Source organism: Bison bison, unplaced genomic scaffold, assembly GCF_000754665.1.
Source record: "Bison bison bison isolate TAMUID 2011002044 unplaced genomic scaffold, Bison_UMD1.0 scf7180017864390, whole genome shotgun sequence".
NCBI lineage: Eukaryota > Metazoa > Chordata > Mammalia > Artiodactyla > Bovidae > Bison > Bison bison.
Genome location: NW_011494962.1, coordinates 6,181,939 through 6,205,924, shown reverse-complemented (window position 1 = coordinate 6,205,924; position 23,986 = coordinate 6,181,939). Strand labels below are relative to the sequence as shown.

The following is a 23,986-nucleotide window of genomic DNA, read 5'->3' as shown; positions in this document are numbered from 1 at the left end:
TATAAACCATTCCCACTTATATTTTGGACTTTGGCAACTGCTTGTGTTGGAATATGCTTTACATGTGGAGTGGTTTACCAAGCAGAAGATTCTTAACACTGCTGTTGCTGCTTTTACATTCAAAATATTATCTAAATTTATTTATGCATATTATTTATGTATTAATACAGAATGTATTATATGTCTCATACTATGTACAAACTAGTTAAATAGATTTCTTAAATCTATTAGATTTATGTAGATTATGATTTTATGGTAAGCATAGGTAGAGATCTTTTCATTTTTTTCCATAAACTTTATTCAATTTATCAGATCTCATAGTACTAAAATAGTCTAGGCTTTTTAGTTTCTCTGTCTTGGGTCCTACCTCAAAATGAGAAAATTAGTGACTACTAGCGATGGCACCCCACTCCAGTACTCCTGCCTGGAAAATCCCAGGGACGGAGGAGCCTGGTGGGCTGCAGTCCATGGGATCGCCAAGAGTCGGACACGACTGAGCGACTTCACTTTCACTTTTCACTTTCATGCATTGGAGAAGGAAATGGCAACCCACTCCAGTGTTCTTGCCTGGAGAATCCCAGGGACGGCGGGGCCTGGTGGGCTGCCATCTATGGGGTCGCACAGAGCCGGACATGACTGAAGCAACTTAGCAGCAGCAGCAGCAGCAGGAAAACTACATCAGAAGGAACTCATATTGTTAGCTTTTGACATGAGAAAATGGTCATTTCCTATCCTGATTATTTAGAGTATTAGGAAATGAATATGCGGACTTAAAAACCCATAAAGATAAAAAAGAATCATAAAGGTACATAACAATCTGAATGATAGCTCACTTCATCATAGTAGAAATATAACCTGAAGAATTAAATCATGTGTGAAACATAAACAACATATTTTAGCAGAATTTAATAATGTCTCTCTCATTTAGTTGTTTTTGTGGTTCTTAAGTGATTAGGAGCTTGCAGGAATAAGTCTCAGAGTTATTAAGTAATGAATGGATCATGATTTGATTACAGATAAGCCTCACTTGATTTTACTGATGAAAATCTAGCTGATCCATTTAATATATAAAATCGGTAATCTGCTTCATTTTAGGAGAATTCATAACTTAAAAAGTCATGAGCCTTAAGAATGTTGTCTGCTGTTTCTCTTTTGAAAAATATATATCAGAAACTATCATGGTGATGGGAGGGGAATGAAGAAGATGAAGATCAGAAACTGCTTTAGGTGCTTGGAGAACCTTATGCGCTAAGTACTCATCACACTTCTAGCTTTGCATTCTTTCCTCAAATTGTCAAAGACCTATATCCATGTTAAAAGTTGAGTTGATGGAGCATTAAGGCAATGTAGTGGAAGCAGATCATGAAGTAGAACTTGGCCTTCCTTTCATGTATCACCATTAAATATAAGCATAAACATGTAAGGTTCTCTGTTTGGATGGAAAGAGGGCAGACTAGGTGTGAACTGTTTTTGCTGTTGTTTTCATTTTTGTGTGTGTGTGGCCAGCCTTACTGAAGGTCATTTTGAGCATAGAAGCATTTCTTAATTTCTTAAGACTGTTCACCTGTCTTAACGTCCTCCCACAGAGCAGAGTGGCCAAAAGAACAGTTTATTCCACCGTACGTCCCTCGGTTCCGCAGTGGTTGGGAGCCCCCGATGCTGAACTTCATGGGATCATCAGTGGAGCCAGATCTCTATCAACTGAATGAGTCTGTGGCAAATGCAGCAGAACATCATCGCAAGCAAGAAACAAAGAGATTATCCACAGAGGTAGTCTTTCAGCATCATCTATTAAAAAAAATGGTTTATTTTTGGCTGCACTGGGTCTTTAATGCTTTGTGCAGATTTTCTCTAGTGGTGGTGAGTGGGGGCTGCCCGTCGTTGCGTTACAGGGGCTTCTCATCGCGGTGGCTCCTCCTGTTGTGGAGCACTGGCTTCAGTAGTTGAGGCAGGAGGGTTCAATAGTTGTGGCACAGGTGCTTACTTGCCCTGCTACACGTGGGATCTTCCCAGACCAAGGATTGAAGTGGTGTCCCCGGCACTGGCAAGCAGGCGGATTCTCATCCACTGAGCCACCAGGGACGTCCTTGGTATCATCTTTTGAGGGAGGTGCAGTGATCTGTGCTGCTGCTGCTGCTGCTAAGTCGCTTCAGTTGTGTCCGACTCTCTGCGACCCCATAGACGGCAGCCCACCAGGCTCCCCCGTCCCTGGGATTCTCCAGGCAAGAACACCTGAGTGGGTTGCCATTTCCTTCTCCAATGCATGAAAGTGAAAAGTGAAAGTGAAGATGCTCAGTCGTATACAACTCTTAATTCTGATTGTGAGTTCTCACTTTATTGACCTGAAGATTGTTCTCGACTTGTGACTAGATGTCCTGCGGCTCTAAGTTACCTCTCACCTCATTGTCATGGTGACAGTTGCTCTGTTTCCCTGTGAAGCCTGAACCCAGCCGGTATCACATCTCACAGCCTGCTGGCTCTCCTCCCTGCCCTTCATGCCAGGGCTCTTGAGCCTTGATGATCCCATCTTTTGGACTCTGTACTTTCTCTCCTTATCAGGGAATTGCCTGATAAGCAGCTGCTGCTCATTTTTCCTATGTTTCTCTCCCATCATCAGACCCTCAAGACAGTCCCTCGGACCCAGGGCCTCTAAGCCTGTTCCAAGCTGCTCTTTCCTGAATGCCTCATTTCTTTCTTTCTTTTATTTTTTTGCCTCATACTAAGCCTTCCCAAGTCCTATCAGCCTGGCTAGAAGGCCAGAGCTTCTCCTGGACTCAAGTCCTAGGTCCAAATGATGACTTACACCACTATTACACCCTGAGGAGATCGTAAAATTTATTGTATCTTTTATGATCTTTGGTAGGCTTTAGACTGTAATTTATTGGGAGAGTGGATTGAGGGATTCAAATTGGGTATGTTATCTTTTCACATTCCTTAAAAATGAGTTTTTCTTTGACAGAAAATTAAACACCATTTAAAGTGGAACCAAATCAAATAGCGTGATTGGAACCCAAGGAGTTAGACAGGTGAGGTCTAGTTGGAAGGAGAAACACAAAATTCATGGCTAGATCCTCCTCGAAGTCCTGTTCATCTCCTTTATTGAATTCCTTAATTTTCTCAGATCCCTGTGGGTATTTACAGTGTGGCAACTTTGATATCAAGGAATGAAATAGCAAATCAAAGTAAGTCCTCACTTTTAGGGAGAAACATTTATATAAGTTAAATTTCTTAAAATCAATTCTTTGGACAATAGACATAGTGTTAGAATGGTTAAATTCTGAAATTTTACAAATAAAGCAAATATACTACTCTGAAAATAATCTTTTTCTACTCTGTTTTTTTCTCTGGCTGCAGATAATGGTCGGGGTGAATTCTGTAACTGCCTTTCCCTCTAATTGCGTGATTAAAAAGATGACCTCACCGTTCTTGGCCCTGGTTAGCAGACATATGTCCCTAGCTGTATTTTATAGTTCAGACCTCATCACAATGAATTTTCCCTCCTCGTAAAGGGTAACTTTTCTGGAGGAAAAAAAAATGTAATCAGTCATGAAATTATGATACACTTGCTGTTGCTATAGTTACAGCTGAGTATTTTCAAATCATAGAAATTTTTTTGCTTACAGTCCTCAGATCTTAAAGAAGGAAATTTATCCATTTAATAATATATGCCTCAGAGATTCACTTTTGTGAGTTCTCTTTCAATTTGTGCATTTAAAGAGAGAGTAATATGTCCTGGCTTCCAGTGTAAAAGTTTGTCTACTCGTAGTGAATAAGTATCTTTACAAGAATTATTGAGAATTCTTCCTTGTAATGAGTTATCATTTTCCCATTGTAAACTATTTTCCATTGTATGGCTTGAGCACTTATTCAGACGTTTGAAAAAAAAAAAGGAACTGAAAAGCACCTGCTAGCAGTTCTTGGGGATTTTATGCCTTAAGATTTTGTTGGAAAAGAGGCTAAAGTAATGGTGATTTAACAATGCAGAAAATGCAATCATCCCCAGAAGAGAGATTTTATTATACTTCAGTGCAACTATAGTAGATGCATTTAGGACAAGACTTGGGTGATTCAGGATCTGGTGATTTTGTTTTGAATTGAAAGGCATAGGTGATGAGGAGTGGCAAATATGGGTGGCGATACTCAGCTTCTGTCCTTCCTCAGAACCAGCAGCCGCCTGAACTACGTTGTGTAGTCATCACAGTTAGTCAATCTTCATCATTTCTCTCCTCCCTGCTAATATTCCCAGTTATTCTCAAAGCCAGTGATTTCATACCATCTGACCACAGTCATGTTCAGAGCCAGCCAGAAGGTGTGGGTGGTTCTTGTTTCTTCAACTCGTCCCTTTATAATAGTGTTTAATAAAGATGGCCTGATCATCTAGTGCCTGTGCTCGCTCCTACGGATATGATAAACTGAATTAAAGTAAGCCATTTGTTCTTTATTTTTTACTTAGAGTTTCACAGAAGTGTAATTGACAAATAAAAATATAAGCTTTTTAAAGTCTATTTCATTGTGATTTGATGTAGGTATACATTGTGAAAGGATTCCCTGCCCTCTAGTTAGTTAACACACCCATCACCTCACATATTTATCTGTTGTTGAGAACATTTATGTTCTACTCTCTTAGCAAGTTTTAATTATATAATACAATGTTATCCACTGTAGTCCCCACATTTTACATTAGATCCTCAGAACTTATTTATTTATGGATGAAAGTCTGTACCCTTTTACCAACCTCTCCCTATTTCTCCCACCTGCCCCCTCAACCCTGGCAACCACTTTTTTACTCTCTGTTCCTATGAACTTGATTTTTTTTTCTTTTTTACACACCACATATATCAAGTGGTGTTTGTCTTTCTCTGCCTGGCTTATTTCATGTAGCATAATGTCTTCAAGGTTTATCCATGTTGTCACAAATGGCAGGATTTTCTTCCTTTACGTGACCAAATAATAGTCCATTATATATTCACGTATACTGCGTCTTCCTTATCTACTCATCTGTAATAGGTTCATAGGTTCTTTCCATATCTTGGTTATTATGAATAATGCTGCAGTGAATTTTGAGGTTCAGAATTCTCTTTGAATTCCTAATTTCATCTTCTTCAAGATTATACTCAGTAGTGGGACTGCTGAATCATATGAAAGTTCTATTTTAGTTTTTTGAGAAACTTTCATAACTGTTTTCCATACTGGCTGTACCAATTTTCATTCCCACTAACAGTACAAAAGGGTTCTCTTTTCTCCACATCCTTACCAATGCTTGTTATCCCTTGTCTTTTTGACAATAGCTGTTATCAGGTGTGACATGATATCTCAGTGTGGTTTTGATTTCCTTTTCCAGGATAATTAGTGATGTTGAACACCTTTACATAATACACCTGTTGACCATTTGTATGTCTTTGGAGAAATGTCTATCCAATTCCTCTGCCCGTTTCCTAATTGGATTGCTTACTTTTTGCTATTAAGTTCTTTATATATTTTGGATATTAACCCTTTCTCAGATACATGATCAGATACATGATTTGTCCCATCTCATAGATTGCCTTTTCATTTTGTTGATGGTTTAAGCTAAGGTATTCAAATGGTAAAAATTGTTATCTGTATTTGTATGTTAAGTGCAGCATCCTGATAAATATTCCACAGGAGTACATGAAATGGGCATTTTGACATCGGCAGCAGTCCATTGGAGACATCTTCACCTCCTCTGTCTGTGGATGAACTTAGCCCTATGCCTGCCAACTTAGTCACTGGAATTAACTATAGAAAACATGCATTCAAAACTTTTCTGAAACATTCCCAGGTTCAAATATTTTGTCCCAGTGAAATAACCAAGGAATTCTAATGCTTTAGGATCTGTTGTACAGTTACCATGTGCATGCATGTGTGCTAAGTCACTTCAGTCATGTCTGTCTCTTTGTGACCCTGTGGACTGTTGTTGCCCGCAAGGTGAGCAGGCAGGTTCTTTACCACTGGTGCCACCTGGGACTAGCTATCACAATTCATTGTATATAAGGAAACAATACAAGAATCCTTAGATGAGCTTTTTTGTTTGCCTTTTTTTTTTTGGCCACATATCTTTAAAGCTGTGCTGCTTAATGGGACCCATAGATAATGGTTCTCCCTTTTAGTAGCCCAGTAGGCTCACATCTGCATTGTGTTAACAAAAGAAATGACTTCAGCATTTTCTTATCCTGTACTCTTGGCTGTCAAGATCAATGTTTTTCTGTGTTTCTGTTAACAGTAAATCTAATAATAGTGTTTCCATTTTTTAAGAACAACATACTGTCCATGTACATTTAAAAATAAGAATAAAGAGAGAGTAGGATAATTTTAATGTGTAGAGTTCAGATAATTTTCTTGCAGTAGTATTTCCTTTGGTAGGGTGTTAAAGGTTTGTTTCTTAAACATACAAAGCAAAGATTCAGAGTTTTATTTTTGTTGTTTTTCAATCAGTTTTATTTTATACAAGCTGTTAAACTCTGCCTAATACTGAAATCAAATTTCAAGTTATTGAAATTTCAGAGAAAAGAAGGCTTCCCAGGTGGCTCAGTGGTAAAGAATCCACCTGCCAATGCAAGAGATACAAGAGATGTGGGTTTGATCCCTGGGTGGGGAAGATCCCCTGGAATAGGAAATGGCAACCCACTCTAGTATTATTGCCTGGAAAATTCCATGGGCAGAGGAGCCTGGGAGGCTACAGTCCATGGGGTCACAAAGAGTCAGACACAACTGAGCCACTCACACAGAGGAAAGAATTTGTTTTTATACGTGGTTATTTCTGGAATTAAGATTTAGTCTTTGCACTGATTACCTTTTTTATTATAAGTAGGCCTTTGCCAAAAATGTATCACCCTCCCATTTCATAATACATTAACATGTAATAGTCAATCACTTGAAAATGAAACTGGTCACAGTGTAGTAGATGGTTCTTGCTAACTGATGCCAGTGCTCATTCAAATAGTTTTGGTGATTTTTTTAACTTTCCCTGCTTTGTCTTTCAGCACTCCAGTGTATCAGAGTATCCTTCAGCTGATGGGTACACGGCATTCAATAACATTTATGGAAGAGGGCCCCATTCGGACCAAGGGGAGGCTGCTGTTGCTTTTAAGCCAACTCCTCTTCGCCATGTAGATAGGTAACTTTTCATTAGCCTCATTTGGAGAGCTGTAGATGATTATCTCTGGTTTGACACAGATAGAGGTGCCAGTGTCTGCATTCTTCACTACTTCTTTAAACTTTCCATCTAGTAATTATCTGTTAAAGTTTCAGATGTTCCTTTGTAGAGCTGACTTTGGTGAGCAAGGTCTCCAGTCTATAATTCTAACAGCGCAAATGCCATTGGATGACTTTCCATGTTTTAAAAGATGCTTCTGACAGAATCTGTGAATTAAGAAGAATTGTTTTGAAACTCTCTAGTGTGTACCAGATGGTCTCTAAGGATCTTTCCAGCTCTGTAACTTTTAAAAGAAATAATTTCTATCTTTGTCTCTCCCAGCAAAAACAAACAAACCTTCCTTTAGATAGAAGTATTTAAACTAAATATAAACTGAATATTTAAATAGAATCAATGCCTTATTTACCACTTTACCATTTCATTCTGTATTTCATTTTTACTTTTCAGTTTCATACTTCATTTATTTTCCCATATTTACTCTCTCAAAAAATTCAGTGTAGGAAAAAATGGAGAATTAAGATAGGAAAGAAACAAATTGCATTGAAATAGGTTCACTTTTTAAATCTTATTTCCAAGGTAAACTGTATGTGAGGTTTATATGGAGACAACCCATGTACATAAGAGAAGGGAAAAGGTGAAATATTGATAACAAAGGTGTAGGAGAATGATCATTCAGATGAAGTGGGGTAGAGAGCTGGCCGCAGTACTTTCCTATCTCAAGCATCTCTTACTATGAGTGTTAGACACCCTTAATATTTCAGTATATGTTTTTCCTTAATAGAATCTAGACAAGGTGAGGTTTAATTTGTTTTTTTTTTTTTTGCCAGGAGTGATAACAGAGGTAATACTTGAGTAAAATGATGTGGAAATTATACAGTTATTATTCTAAGGGCACTAGTAACATATTAAATTGAGTACAAAGAAAAGTCAGAAATGAGTAATACATTTTGAAAATGTCAACATATGAAAGAAGTTTTAATTATAGATTCAATTTTTAGTAGATACAGGTGAAAATCAGTTTTGAAGTTTAAAAATTATTTCATTGAAATTCTTCTTGAGTAACTTGTTCCTCGTCCTAATATTATCCTTTTCCTTTTTTTTTTTTCCCTGTCTTAGCTGTGATTATTCTAGAAATTATTTCAGATTAGTGAAGGAAATTCCATTAGTGAAGGGATATTCAAGTGTAGAGACCTTAAAACTGTCAATATTTAGCCAGAGAAAGAATTTTTTAAAGGAGTAAACTGAATATCTCAGTTATCTTCAGGGGTCCAGTCTCTCAACTGGGCTTATTATTAACAGAAGCTGAATAGTTAATAGACACCTGGATCTTTGATGTTGCTAAGAAAATTTGTCATCATTCTTGCAAAAACTGAAAGTTTTCTGGTCTGAAATGTAATGCAGAGATTTAGAGTTTGTTTTTTATAATTATTATTAAACTCTTACTACATGCCAGAAATGCAGTAAATAGCATATGAAGTATATTCACTCTTCAGTGAAATTATAGTGCCTTTTAGGGAAAGCACTTTTTGAATTCAGAGCTCTCACCTTTGAGGGATTATAGTTTGCTGCTATTCAAAAGCAATTCGTGGCTTTTTTTAGAAGTCTCATCTCATTACCTTCTCTGTGTCTGCTCTATATCAGGTGTGTATTTCTATATGCAGACTCTGTATCAGGTGTGTATCTATTACTTCAAGTCAGAAACAGAGACCATACATTTGGATACATGCTGGATCTCTTAAGAAGCATTGGTACATGTAAAAAATTGCAAAGTGTGATTTTCAGATTGATGACTATGGTCAGTGTCTTACCCGTGTTTAATCTATAGAGAGCAAGAAACTATAAACCATGAAGATTTGTAAATTCTAAAGCACTTTGTAAGTGCACGCTGCCAGTTACTTCTAAGACGTACAAAATAGCAAAGACTGTCCTGCAGGCCCCACTGTGACTCAGTATTACAGACCATCTAGGTGGGCAACAAGCTGAATGGCCACTTCACAGGGAAAGAAAGACCAAGCATCTTTAGTTCCTTCCTGCTTTTTCTCTTACAGAAATATATGAGGAAACGTGGGAATGTAAATAGAGGAGAAGATTAGGGAGTAAAATTAATTTTAAAATAAAGTTTTTATTTCATTATTGCAATGAAAATACTAGTATATTATTGACATGTCTCATTTTATTATATTATATAAAAGCATTTTAAAATTACCTTGTTAAATCTGCTAAATATCATTTAATGATTAAAGGAAGTGTTTGGTTTTTAAAGAAAGTTTCCTTTTAAAAAAATATACATGTTCTTGATAGTTGGGGAGTTTGGGATGGACATGTACGCACTGCTATATTTGAAACAGATAACCAACAATAACCTACTGTATAGCTCATTGAACTCGGCTGGATGCTATGTGGCAGCCTGGATAGGAGGGGAGTTTGAGGGAGAATGGATACATGTACATTTATGTCTTGAGTCCCTTTGCTGTTCACCTAAAACTATATATAACGTTGTTTTTGTTTTTACATAGCATTGTTAATTGGCTGTACCCCAATACAAAATAAAGTCTTTTAAAAATATACCTATTATTACTCTTATAATAAGTTTATAGTAAATTAATTAACAAATTAAGAAGTTTTATTTGTCTTGAACTTAATCCATACCTTCCTTTGCAATGTAGATAACGAGACAAAGGTTTCCTAAAAATTAACACTTAGTCATAACGTTTTCATAGATATTTGGTTAATGAATTGAAGTCATTGCTTGAATCAGTGAAATCAACATATAATTTAAATTACCACAATTGGAAATTATCATCAGTCTCTTTTAATTTTATGACACATGGTAACATTGATCATTATCCTGGCCCTTTCATGGTAGAAATGTTGGTTTACAAAACAATATCCAATATTTTGGATATTGGATTTAATGGACAAAGAATTCAAAGATTTGCATTCTAGATTTGGCTTTGCACTAACTAGCTTTGTGATTTTGCATTATTTATTTTTACCCTGGCCATAGTTTGTTCATTTTAATGGTAAAATCGCCAAAGTTTCTTTTAGTTCTCATATTCTATAAGGTATAATAAAATACGTACTATCTAAATAACTTGTCCAAATGGTTTCTGGTAGAAATTGGCTTGCCTTAGCATTTTACTTCTGTTTTTCTTAGGAAAAGCTAGTGGGGTGATCATGTTTTTTCTTTCTTTTTGTAGAAATTATGATCTACAACCCAAGAAATATGCCAAGTCCAAGTATGACTTTGTGGCAAGAAACAACAGTGAGCTCTCAGTTCAAAAGGATGATATCTTAGAGGTAATAGAATTTTACCTTTTTATACTCTTAATAAAGTCAACTTGTTTTCCTTTTCCAGTGTATATCTAAACCTTCCTCAAATGCTGAGGTCAAGAAATTATTCTTCGGTATATTTTACCTTTCCAAGGATACAGCATATTATAGATACCTGTGTCTGTTTAGGAAGGGGTATCTGATGTGTTTGTTTTGTGGGGAACGTGGTTGGATTTCTTGACTTACTTTGCCCTCTTCCTTCTTCTGGACTTTATTTTTTCTGGAATTAAGGCTGATTATCACTTCAGATGTAGATGCACCATAATTTTTGTTTTTGTTTCAATTGGAATATAATTGCTTTACAATGTTGTGTTAGTTTCTGCTGTACAACAAAGTGAATCAGCTATATGTGTGTGTGTGTGTGTATATATCTCCTCCCTCTTGAGCCTACCTCCTACCGCCCCATCCCACCCCTCTAGGTCATCATAGAGCACCAAGCTGAGCTCCCAGTGTACTGTAATCTGTACACTGTATCTGTAATCCACTGGTTGTCTGTTTCACACATGGTAGTGTGTATGTGTCATTGCTGCTCTCTCAATTTGTCCTACCCTCCCCTTCCACGCTGTGTCCACATGCCCATTCTCTACATCTGCATCTCCATTCCTGCCCTGCAAATAAGTTCATTAGTATCATCCTTCTAGATTCCATATTTATGCATTACTATATGATATTTTTTCTCTTTCTGACTTATTTCACTGTTTGACAGACTCTTAAGTTCATCTGCATCATTAGAAATGACCCAGTTTCATTCCTTCTTACGGCCAAGTAATATTCCGTTGTATATACGTACCACATATTCTTTATCCATTCATCTCTCAGTGGACATTTAGGTTGCTTCTGTATCCTGGCTATTGTTAATGGTGCTGCAATGAACACTGGGGTGCATGTATCTTTTTGAATTATGGTTTTCTCAGGGTATATTCCCAGTAGTGGGACACCATCTTATTTTAATAAGAGAAAACATTTCCTCCTTCCTGTTTTAGTACGCTTGCACAAATATACCCAGCAGTGAGTGTGTTAATGGTTCAGGGAATAATCCACCATGACCAAAATCCCTTTCTTTAGTTATAACTGAGACATCATCTTTTTTAATATATAATGTGGCCAGGTCATAATAGTTATTGTAAAAAGAAGTTTTTTAATATATTTCCTGTCTGTTCTAACAGTGGAAACAATAGACCTTTCCCAAGTGACTCGTCTTAAACACTTCTGATACCACAAATAGTTAAACATTCTTGGGAAGTAATATGGACCTGGGGTGGAATGGTACCATACCTGTTCTATATTAGTCATTATAATTCTTAGTGTAATTCCTGAGAATCATTTAACCCACGTATGTTAGGGTTGAGTCAGTGTATTAGAAGTGAAACCATTTGCTTGGTCTAAGAATAAAGATTGAACTTCCTTCATAGATTAGTTTGGTACAGAAATGACATCTTTATTTTCTTGCATGATGACAGATCCTTGATGATAGGAAGCAATGGTGGAAAGTTCGAAATGCAAGTGGAGACTCTGGATTTGTGCCAAATAACATTTTGGATATTGTGAGACCCCCAGAATCTGGATTAGGACGTGCTGATCCACCTTACACGCATACCATACAGGTAATTACGATTTTTGAGCAAAAATTTAACTTTTTCAAATTTTTAGATTCATTGCCCCTCAACAGAACTTAAACACGTTTTATGTACTAGTCGTTTTGAGGCTTCATTGATTGTATAATTCATACCTTTGTTTCCCTAGGTAGCTGGGACAGTGTCTATGGACATAAGGAAGAATTGTACATATATTTTCTGATTTACCTCTTCAGGCAATTGCTTAAGATCTTTATCTCAGTGACTGTTTCTCTGAATACTGTTTTTCTACCATATAATATTTTTGACATTTGGAGAAATATTGGGTTGCCCAAAAGGTTCATTCGGGTTTTTCCATAAGATGTTACAGAAAAACTCGAGCAAACTTTTTGGCCAACCCAGTAGTGTTTCTGCCTCTTCACTCTTACCCAGAGCCCTCCTGCCCGAGGGTCCTGATGGACGATGGCACTGACACAGTGGTTGGAGTGTCTACCAGTTCATCTTCCCCAGACTTTGCTCTCATCCTCTGCGTAGACTGATTAGAGTCTGTTGCTTTCAGCTTTCCAACTATCGCATCCTAATCCCTTTTAAAAAACTGCCTTCACATGGCAGATCCTCCACCCAATTTTTAGCACCATTATCTTTCTTCACATTTGCTGATCACGTGAGACTTGGGCCAGCACCACGTGCTTTTGAATCTGTGACCTGCTGTCTAGAGTCAGACCTGTCAGCAGAGATGGAATGGAGGGACTGTCCCACACTTAGTCTTTGAACCCGTGGTGACTACCTTCCCATGACCTCGGGAAAATTCTTTTCATTTTCAGAATTTTGAGCAAAAGGTCACATCTGACTGCATAATAATGTCACAGATTTGAGTGGAAGCTGAAACTATGTAGAATATGCAGTGAAATAGTGAAATTCCATGCCTAGGCTTAGTAATACACAGGTTGTCCAAGCCTAGAACTGTGGTCATGTGCTTGACCATCATTCTGTAAGGACTTCTGGCTTCACACAGCATTCAAGCTCAGTGCACATCCCACAGTTATCTGGAGAGACATTTGACCTTATTGGAATTCCAGAATCAAGCAAACATTTAAAATAAAGAATTGACGTACAGTTTATATATCTTGATAACTTAAAGTGATGGCAGTGGGAATCCTGTTTGCTGTGCTTGTGTTTGGGCTGGACTACTATACTTATGTATCATGTACTTATTTTATGTTCATCATTTGTCATTAGCTCTTGATGCCAAAGAAGGAGTTTGAGTTATTCAAGGTATGGTCTACTCTGTTTCTCACGGATTTTTGAAGTGAATTTTCTAATCAAGTCTTAATACTTTTTTCTTTCCTAAGTTCTTGCTTTTCTGATTTTGTGATGTGATTACCTGACCACATGTAGGCTTCTGTCTGGTTTGCAAATATCAATTCTTTGTGTTCTTTGCTATAGAGGTTTTGACTGAATGCCTTAAGCAGTGTTAGAGTGTATGCCTAAACCAGTGATGGAGTGTATACCCTTTGAGCTATAGCAACTTTTTTTTCTTTTTAAATTTTTTTGTTTGTCTTGGGATAGAGCTGTTTAACAATGTTGTGATAGTTTCAGGTGGACAGAGAAGGGACCCAGCCATATGTATATATGTGTCCATTCTCTCCCAAGCTCCTCTCCCATCCAACCTGCCACATAACATTGAACAGAGTTCCCTGTGCTATACAGGAGGCCCTTGTTGGTTATCCATTTTGAATATAGCAGTGTGTACATGTTATAAGCACTGTTTTTAATATTTAACTCATGGTAAACAATAAGAAGCACTATTCACAAAGGATATCCTGGGTTGCTATATGTGAACAGAAGCCCGGATTTTATATATAAAGTGTTAGAAACACTTAGCCAAATGTGTTTTTATTTGTGTGCTTGGTTGCTAGGAATGGCGAACTCCCATAAAATAAGATACCTAAAACTTGCAAATACAAACGTGAATTCTAAGTATTTTTGCCCACTTGAGATTTCTTGGGGAGTTTAACCTCTCTTACCCTTTCCTGTTTACTGTTCAGTCTTGTCTTTTTCTTCAGTTCAGATTCCTGGCTGGGGCCATAAGTTGACTTTCTGTTTAAAGGTTGCTTCTGTCTAAACCTGAACCAAAACTATGAATACATATCATAGGTAGAGTACTTTCTGAGAACGTAAAATCTATTTCTCCTTCCTTGAACAGAGGCTCAGCTGATATTTTTTGTCAACTTTGGCAAAACCAAGAAATTTTTTAAGTGCTCATGGGTTTCAGGAGTTTGCTTGGCTACTTTATGTAAATAGAAACTTGTAGGGATTGCTTATTTGGGCTGTTTTCCTTTTAAACTTTTCAACACTATCTGACTGTCTGTTGAAATTTTCTGGATATAGCTCTGAATGTGGCGAAGTACATAGAAACGTGGATAGAAGCTGTGTGTGTGTGCGTGCGCGCTTAGCTTGGAAGCACCACTTTTAAAAGGTATTAAAAGCAATCTGTTTTTTTTAACACCTCCTGAAAACTTTGGTCTGATCCCAGCAAAACCACCAAAATCTTGTAAAATTTTAATAAGCAAGCTTGAAAATCTGCTATCTGGCATAAATATGACTCTGAAAGAATTCCTATTCTCAAAGTATTTGTAACACACTCAGAGAAAAGCGACTAGATAGAGTAAAAAAAAAGAAAAACAGCCTCAGAAATATTTGCCAGTTATTTTATCTCTACAAATGTTACCAGATATTTTCAAGTACCTAAATAAAAATTATGCAGCTGTTTTCAGAATGACAGTACATAAAGATGCCACCGTATTACTGGTTTCAGTAATCCTAACACCTTAATCTGATAGAACTCCACTGGATTACACACATATCAAAAATGGATTCTGTGTCTTATTCATCTTTCATTCATTCAACCTGCAAATATTTATTGAGTGCCAGCATCTCACACTTGATGAAGAGAAAGACAGAAATCCTAGCACTGAGCAGATCCTCTCTAAAAGCCTGCCGCCCAGAATCAAATCTCCGGGCCATCTCCCCTGGCTTTGCCCTTTGTGTTCATGTATCAGGAGCAGTGACCCTCTCTCTGCTCAGAAGTGGCTAACACTTTTCTCTCTGTCTCATCCATCCAATGATACCAAAATTTTACAGAAATTTAAAGAAACTTAACGAAAACATTCTAAATCTCTGTACTGTACCACAGAAAGATGCTCAGGCTATCTGCCATGTCCGTTAAGGACCTCACAAATACTAGCATATTTAATTCCTACATCAAACTTGTGAAGTAGGCACATTTTATGTATCAGGAAATTTAAGTATGGAGAAGGAGCTTGCCCACAATTATACAGCTGCGTGAAGCTAGGATGGGGCCCTGGGACTCTAGAATCATAACCCAAGCTCTGATATACTTGACTGACATGGTAAATAGTGCTTACAAAAGATTGATACCCTGTTTTGCATAGACATAGAGCGTTCACTGTGAAAGGTGAAAGTGTTCATCACTCAGTCACGTCTGACTCTTTGCAACCTCATGGACAGTAGCCCACCAGGCTCCCCCGTCCATGGGATTCTCCAGGCCAGAATACTGGAGTGGGTAACCTTTCCAATCTCCAGCGTGTCTTCCCAACTCAGGGATCAAATCTGAGTCTCCTGCGTTGGCAGGCGGAGTCCTTACCCCTGACGCACCTGGGAAGCCCATGCAGCATCTACAAGGCACTGAATTTTTAAAAGGCATAGTGTTAGGACTGTTATTCTCATATGCTTACATTCCTTGTAAGTAAGGATACATAGTGGGCTGGCCCAAACGTTTGTCCAGGTTTTCTATGTCATGCTCCTGAAAAGCCCAAACAAATTTTGGGGGCAATCAATAACTAGTGGTGGTTGCCAGAAGAGGGCACAGGAGCAGCCGTTGCCTGTGGCTCATGCACTTTTGGGTAGAGATTGTCTGCTGTTGGCAGGGATGCTCGTACCTGGCACCAGTCTGAAATAGTTGTTGAGTTGCCACCTGATGTCCCCACGAGTCCAGGCTGCTTAAGATCCTCACATTTGGAGTGAATTTTAACAGCTCTCTCTAAAGACAGCTGTTCCCACCGAAAGTGTTTCCCCCATGGCTTCAGCAAAGTTTTAAAATGAAAGAGAAGGGAGGTATTAAAGAATTTATGAAAGATGCAGGACATTTAAAAAAAGGTTGGATGAAACCACTGGGAAAAAGAAGTAAATGTTCCTGAGAGATGATGGAGAAATGAACATAAATGACCTATGACAGATGAAGATACTGTCATCAAGCATTCCAGGCCTTTGGCTTGCTTTCACTAGGCAACACATGGACCTCCAGGATGCTTCCTGCCCTCCTGGCATCTACTTGCCACATCAAGTTTCCCGTAGGTCTTCTGACTTGACTTCCTGACGTCTTGCACTTGGACTGTCTGTCTACCAGAATCGCCCTTTTGCCGACATAGGGTTTTTTTAATCATGCTGTATATCTCTATTTTTAAAATATTTTTTTTAAATTGAAGGATAATTGCTTTACAGAATTTTGTTGTTTTCTGTCAAACCTCAACATGAATCAGCCATAGGTATACATATGTCCCCTCTTTCTTGAACCTCCCTCCGATCTCCCTCCCCATCCCACCCCTCTGGGTTGATACAGAGCCCCTGTTTGAATTCCATGAGACATACAGCAAATTCCCATTGGCTATCTATTTTACATATGCTAATGTAAATTTCCATGTTACTCTCTCCATACATGTCACCCTCTCCTCCCCTCTCCCCGTGTCCATAAGTCTGATCTCCATGACATAGATTTTCATGTTGAATGCCAAGTCTGAAACCAACGCCTGCCCTTCTGTTATTTCCAGTATCCTCAGAGGCTTGACTGAAGAATTCTTTTATTTATTATTAATTGTTAAGTCTCTGCTTATTATTATAGATATGCTACCCTACCAAGATGCATGTAATTTTGAATGTCTGGTCGTTATGGTCCAGTAAGTTCAACAGAAAGTTTTCCTGTCTGCTCTGTTGCAGAGCAAGAGATGTTGTATTATGGAAACAGCTCCAGTCTAGGTCCTGGTAGAGAGGATTCTAGTCCTGGCTCTGCCACTGAGTAGCTGTATGACCTTAAAGAAAGCATCTCCTCAGGGTCTATGCCGAGTAGTGGGATTGTTGGGTCATACAATAGTTTTATTTCTAGTTTTTAAAGGAATCACCAAATTATTCTCCACCATATTATTCACCACCATATTCTCCAGTGGCTGTATCAATGTACATTCCCACCAAAGAAGCAAGAGGGTTCCCCTTTCTCCACGTCCTCTCCAGCATTTACTGTTTATAGGTTTTTTTTGTTGATGGCCATTCTAATCAGTGTGAGGTGATATCTCATGGTAGTTTTGATTGGCATTTCTCTAATAATAAGCCATGTTGAGCGTCTTTTCATGCATTTATTTGTCTGTGTGTCTTCTTTGGAAACATGTCTGTTTATGTCTTCTGCCTGTTTTTTTTAATTGGGTTGTTTGTTTTTCTGATACTGAACTCCATGAGCTACTCGTATATTATTTTTCTGTGCTCCAGTTTGCTGAGTTGTGAAATGGAAGGGGCCAAGTTTCATGATCTCGAGAATCCAGTCTAGATATAAAATTCTTTTGTATTCTATATACACGTTTTCTGCTGCTAAGTCACTTCAGTCGTGTCCGACTCTGTGCGACCCCATAGACTGCAGCCTACCAGGCTCCTCTGTCCCTGGGATGCTCCAGGCAAGAACACTGGAGTGGGTTGCCATTTCCTTCTCCAATGCATGAAAGTGAAAAGTGAAAGTGAAGTCGCTCAGTCGTGTACAACTCTTCGCGACCCCATGGACTGCAGCCTACCAGGCTCCTCTGTCCATGGGATTTTCCAGGCAAGAGTACTGGAGTGGGTTGCCGTTGCCCTCTCATATACATGTTTAAGTAGCCCTAAGTTAAAAGTGGAGATGTTTTCTCCAGGTGAATACTAAACCACTAGCACTACTAATTTCAGCTCCTGTTACAAATGCTCTGTTTTCAGGCTCAGTCCTGATATTCAGATATTGCTGGGCAGAGAGGAAAAGTTTACTAAAGATGTCTTTATATTCATTCCAGCAGACCAACATCCTAATAATATTCAGTTCTTAAAATTTTTTTTGAAGTTAATCTTAGAACACTCTATTCATCTATTAAGTAGAGGCATGGTCTTTAGACTGGGATGGTGGATGGTCTTAGATACTTTTATTCTGCTTCATGCATGGAAATTTTTCCAAATATTTCTTGCGGTAATTTGAATAATACCTACTCTCTTTCTCTCTTTCCATGTATATAGAAATTCCTGCCCAACATGCATGTGTACAAAATTATAAAATTTTAAGTGCTTACAAGTCCAACTTGCTAAAAAAAATCATGATATATATATATTTCCTTTTGTAAAGCAACTTATAAGAAGAATTAGTCTTACATGTAATGAACTGTAGTTGTATTTTTTATGAACTATAAGATGAACCCTTATCTTAGTATTTTAAAACACAATACTTGGATATACAAATCGTCACTGAAATACTCCACACTGTTTATACTATAGTGTGAATCTATATAATTTGTTTTATATGACTGGATAGTGGTGGAAATTAATTATATATTTACAGGCTCTTTCTCTGGTTGATTTGTGGGCAGGTAATTTTACTGCCAAAAACTAATTATCTCACACTCTATGATATTTGATGTGAAGTATAATTGATATTATTGTAGTTCCATCTCCTATGTTAAATTTTCTCATTTGACGTGATTTGCTCCATTTTCCTAATAGCAATTACTTGGTGAGCTGTCAGAGGTAACCCACATTTATTCCCTCAAGGCACTTCTCTTTTGATGTAATTTTTTGGATTCAATCTCTGGACTTAACACCCTCCAAATGTTCCAGCTGTGCCTAGTTTTCACTGCAGAATGCCAAAGAGACTAAATTTAGAGGGGGAAAAAAATGTGTAGATCCATTTTTAAGAACAGTTCAATTTTAATGGCTTTGTTGGCCTTGCTTGCATAATTTCCCCTCTGAAGCGGTATCTTGCATGAATCAAGAGCTTATTGACAAATCTCTTTCTTTAACCCTTGAGAATTTCTACTTAGCTTTAGTGACTACAGAAAAGTGACTCACTAGACTTAATTATCAACAGAAAGTGCATGTTCCATGTATGCTCAGTCACTCAATCATGTGTCCAACTCTTTGTGGCCCCATGGACTGTAGTCTGCCAGTCTCCTCATGGAATTTTCTAGGCAAGAATACTGGAGTGGGTTGCCATTTCCTACTCCAGGGGATCTTCCCGACCCAGGAACCAAACTCAAGTCTCTTACCTCTCCTGCAGTGGCAGGCAGGTTCTTTACCACTACCACCATCTGGGAAGGGAAGCCAACATGTTCCATGGAATCTAGCAATTCTGACTTTCAGAGAAAGAGAAAAAAACCCAAGAGAGATTTTGTTTTAAGTACAACTTGAAATATATTTGTGGGAGATAAAAGACAAGAGTTAGGAAGTGCCGATGATGGGAGAGAAGTAGGGCCACAGCGAGATGACCCGTCATCCCTGTCTGCTCACTACTGAGGGCTCTGAAGGGATGTAGGACTTTCAGTGCTGACACTGGGAGGGTCCCAGGCAAAATGGGAATAGTTGGCCAAGATTTCTTTTTGGGTTTGGAGACTCAGCACCCTTGGTTCAGGAGAAGAAAGTTCGGGGTAGAGTTCTACTCTCTAAGACTTTCCATTAAGTTGTTGGGCCATCAGCTCTCTACTTCCAACCAGAAGTAACCAAGAAACAGTTAGGGGAAGCAAGAGAAGAGCAGTGACTGGGTGGTAAGTAGACGACAGTGGAGAAGATGGGGGCACAGAGAGAGAAAAGTGATTTCACGAGTCAGGCCTGATTCTCTTTCCTTCCCATGGAGGATGACTTAGCCATTTCCATGGAAAAGCCACCTTCGTTTCGGAACAGGTTGTAATGATTTAAGGAAGGCACTCCCTGCCCCATCCCTTTTTTATTTCAGGGGTTGGAAGCATGAGCCAGGTAGGAGGACCACAGAAAGGGGGAAATATGCAAGTAAATAAAATTTACAACCTAATTCATGAAACATTTTCCTTTGGTTTCTCTGCATATTATATATATATAAAATATATATATATTATATATATAATATATATATATTTTAAGCCTGTGATAGGTTATACTGATAAAGTTGTATTATGTAGCAATGACAGATGATTGAAATGAGGCACAGAAAATTTGGCGAGCCTGTGTGCAGGCTTGAGTGTGACAATAACACAGGTCTTCAGTTCACAGTATTATTTGATGGCTAGCAAAACACGAGCTGTTCTTGTTTTTTTGAAAGCAGAAAAATATGAATCATATCATGGAATGCAGAAGCTGATAGCAATTTTTGGTTTGTTTAAGCATTAAAAGCAATCATTTAAATGCTGACACTTTTGAAATCCGAACATGAGAATTCACTAACCTTTGATGAAATCGTGTGCCAATGACGTTTTTGTCAAGGGAACACTGTATATACATTAATCAGATGACATTGGTGTGTGCTAAGTGTTACTTGTCTGTGATGTTTGCTGTATTTTGATTGCTCGAAATATTTTATTGGCCCAAATATAGGAATGTTGTTTTGTAGATGATAATAATAACGTACTCGATTATCGAATATTAGAAATGTTTCCAGGCCTTGGATGTGGAGGAGCCGGCAAAGTCTGTTTCTCTCCCATCTGACTCCATGGCTTGCTCTGTGAATTTAACTCCTCCTCACTCCCATCCCCCTCCAAGAAACAGCAGCAGGATGAACTTTGCTCTCAGTTCTTCTCCCATCCTTGGCTCATAACCCTCCTGCCTCCCCTACCCACGGTGGGTGTATAGAAGCTTTTAAAGAGACAGCAGTGAACCGGTGCTGCGTCCCCTCTGGTTTCCACAGGTGTTACTCATTTGCGGTGACGGTGCCTCTGAGGATGGTGTGTTGTTTCTTAAGAAAGAGTGATGAATGTGTGTGGTGTGTGTTTATATTTTTGATCTCTGTGGAAATTGGGAAGGCCTCTTTTAAAATCAACACTGCCTTATATTTGGGCCAATTTAGAAATTAAAAAACTGTTCTAGACAAAGAACCAGATTACCAAAAGGCTTGCTTTTTGCATTTTATCAGCTAATCCTGAATTTGAGAATAATTAGAATTGTGCCAGTACTGTATCTAAACTTTACCTAAATTATAAGTCATTGCTCTGTGGCTTTGAGCAGATCCAAAAAATTGCCTTTTGAGAATTTGGAACTTATTCTAATACAGGTTTTGTTTAAAGCTTTAAGTATTGTTTTTAGTTTAATAGGGAATAGATATATAAATATTATTTTATAATAGCCTAAATCATTTAAAAATAACTGAAAGTTATATATTCTGTCACATCTACCTTTTAAAATGCAAATCCCCACGTGACCTTTTTTTTCTAATAATATGCTTTGAGATGTAGTCATAAACACTTAAAGATTATCTCACGACCCTCACCACATTCCTATTTTTAACAAGAAATTTAACAAATTAGCTTTAAGATGATGGCCAAAAGGTTATGGTTTGAAAAAATTAACAGTATTTTAAAATTGTTTATTTTAAAGCATAGTCCTTTTACCTATTGAAATATTGTGCCTCTTTTTAGAAAATTACTTGGAAATAACAGAATTAAACACTTTTGAATAAAACATACATTTAAAATAAGGAGTAACTAATGCCTTATATTGTTGATATCAGAAATCTTTCACCTACCCTGCTGTTGTATGATTCCTGGTTCAAATTTAGTTTTCTTGTCATTTATTACTGTCATTAGTACTCCTGTTTGCTATTAGTATACACTTTTGACTGCTGAATTTACATTTTGATTCTGAACAAATGTGTAGAATATTTAAAAGTAATTTTTAATAATTGCTGCATCGTGTAGGATTGGAGGGTTATATGTGTGCATGTGTGTACATTAACACACCCACAAATTTGCTGTGGATCTGCAAGTAAGTTTACAAATACATAGCCAACAACATCCAAAATATGATTTATTTTCCTAGCCTAGGTTTATATCTTCACAATTCTGAATGAATTATTTGTTTCTTTGTAGAAACAAAGGATGGAGTATGGCCCAAGAGCAACCGACATTCCTTCTGCCCCGTCACCTCCTCCAACACCAGCTCCTGTCCCTGTTCCCCTCCCACCTTCCACTCCAGCACCTATTCCTGTGTCAAAGCTCCCGGCAAACATAACCCGTCAAAACAGCAGCTCCAGCGACAGTGGTGGCAGTATTGTGCGAGACAGCCAGCGACAAAAACAAGTTCCTGTGGACCGTAAGTTTCCCCGGGAGGCAAAAATACTCAGTTTCTCCTGTGAATTACAAGCACTACTAGGTAAAAAGTTTTGAGTGTTGTTTCTGCTGGTGTATGCTAAGTCACTTCAGTCATGTCCAACTCTGTGGACTGTAGCCCGCCAGGCTCCTCTGTCCATGGAATTCTCCAGGCAAGAATACTGGAGTGAGCTGCCATGCCCTTCTCCAGGGAATCTTCCTGACCCAGGGATTGAACGTGCGTCTCCTGCAGCTCCTACATTGCAGGGATTCCTTACCACTGAGCCACTAGGGAAGCCCCTCTGCTGGTAATAAATATTATTGAATATATTTAATAGTCCTTTATACTTGCATGGTGCTTCACTGATTGCAAAGTCCCTTATATCTCATTTCTCATCCTCCAAGTAATTCTAAGAAACAGGAATCCTCTTTACTCTCTAATGTGTGTATTTCTACACATATTCCAATATATTGTGGTGGCTCAATGCAGACTCTGAAGCCAGACAGGCTTGAGTCTGTATAGTGAAACATCACTTGCTGGCCATGAGACCTTCAACAATGTAATCATTTTCTCTATACTTTAATATCTGACTCGTTGTAAACCCATAATATCTGACTCTAGCCCACCAGACTCCTCTGTCCATGGCATTTCTCAGGCAAGAATACTGGATTGGGTTGCCAGTTCCTTCTCCAGGGGATCTTCCTGACCCAGGGATCAAACCCAGGTCTCCCAGATTGCAGACAGATTCTTTACCATCTGAGCCACCAGGGAAGCCTAAATATATATCTGAAACTGTTGGGTGTTGGTTCAGGGGCTCCGAAGAGCTCTAGTACCATAGTCCTCTATGTCTCAGTGCAGAAAAAGAATTCAGCGAGAGGCACAGAGACAGATAAAAAGTGATCTATTAGAATAGGACACTTGTGAGGCTTATGAACTGGTGGACGAGAGATACCCGTGCCCCAAGAACTTACTGGGCTACAGTTTTATAATCAAAGGAAACATCAGGAGGGGAAAAAGAACTTCTTTGTCTTTGTTGAGTGGACGTCATGCTTCCATTATCAGCTCCTCTTCCGGGTCGGGCAGGGGAGTTTTCTTGTCCCTGCCTCGTAAAACTAGGTCCACAAACTATTGTTTATGTGTGCGCGATCACTGACTTACTGAGCTCGCTGGCAGGATGTGGGTCCCATGCCACCATTGTTTTATTGTTTTGGGACATGTCTCGTGCTTCTGTTGCATGGTTTTGTTGCTAAGCATGTCTGCTTGGTTTTGTGGTTAAGCAAAGCTACTTTCCTGAGTAATCATTAACTTACAGGGGTCTCCCATAGTTTTTACTTACAATCCTCTAGTGGGATTAACTATTTAATCACCTATTTGGCTTCCCTGGTGGCTCAGATGGTAAAGCCTGCAATGTGGGAAGCCCAGGTTTGACAACCGGGTAGGGAAGATACCCTAGAGAAGGAAATGGCTACCCACTTCAGTATTCTTACCTGGAGCATTCCTAGGACTTCAGAACCTAACGGGCCACAGTCCGTGGAGTCACAAAGAGTTGGACTGAGCT

The 23,986-nt window shown here is 38.4% G+C and overlaps 1 protein-coding gene across 3 annotated transcripts in view; it reads left to right on the top strand.

The window, feature by feature from the left end:
• The window catches only part of EPS8 (epidermal growth factor receptor pathway substrate 8), a 196,624-nt gene that overhangs the window by 161,246 nt on the left and 11,392 nt on the right, over positions 1-23,986 (top strand). For all 3 annotated transcript variants that reach the window (XM_010858741.1, XM_010858739.1, XM_010858740.1), the window contains 5 exons: positions 1,587-1,770; positions 7,002-7,135; positions 10,375-10,474; positions 11,968-12,111; positions 22,209-22,431. In XM_010858741.1, coding sequence (XP_010857043.1) covers positions 1,587-1,770; positions 7,002-7,135; positions 10,375-10,474; positions 11,968-12,111; positions 22,209-22,431 — 785 coding nt within the window. The remainder of the gene's footprint in view (positions 1-1,586; positions 1,771-7,001; positions 7,136-10,374; positions 10,475-11,967; positions 12,112-22,208; positions 22,432-23,986) is intronic.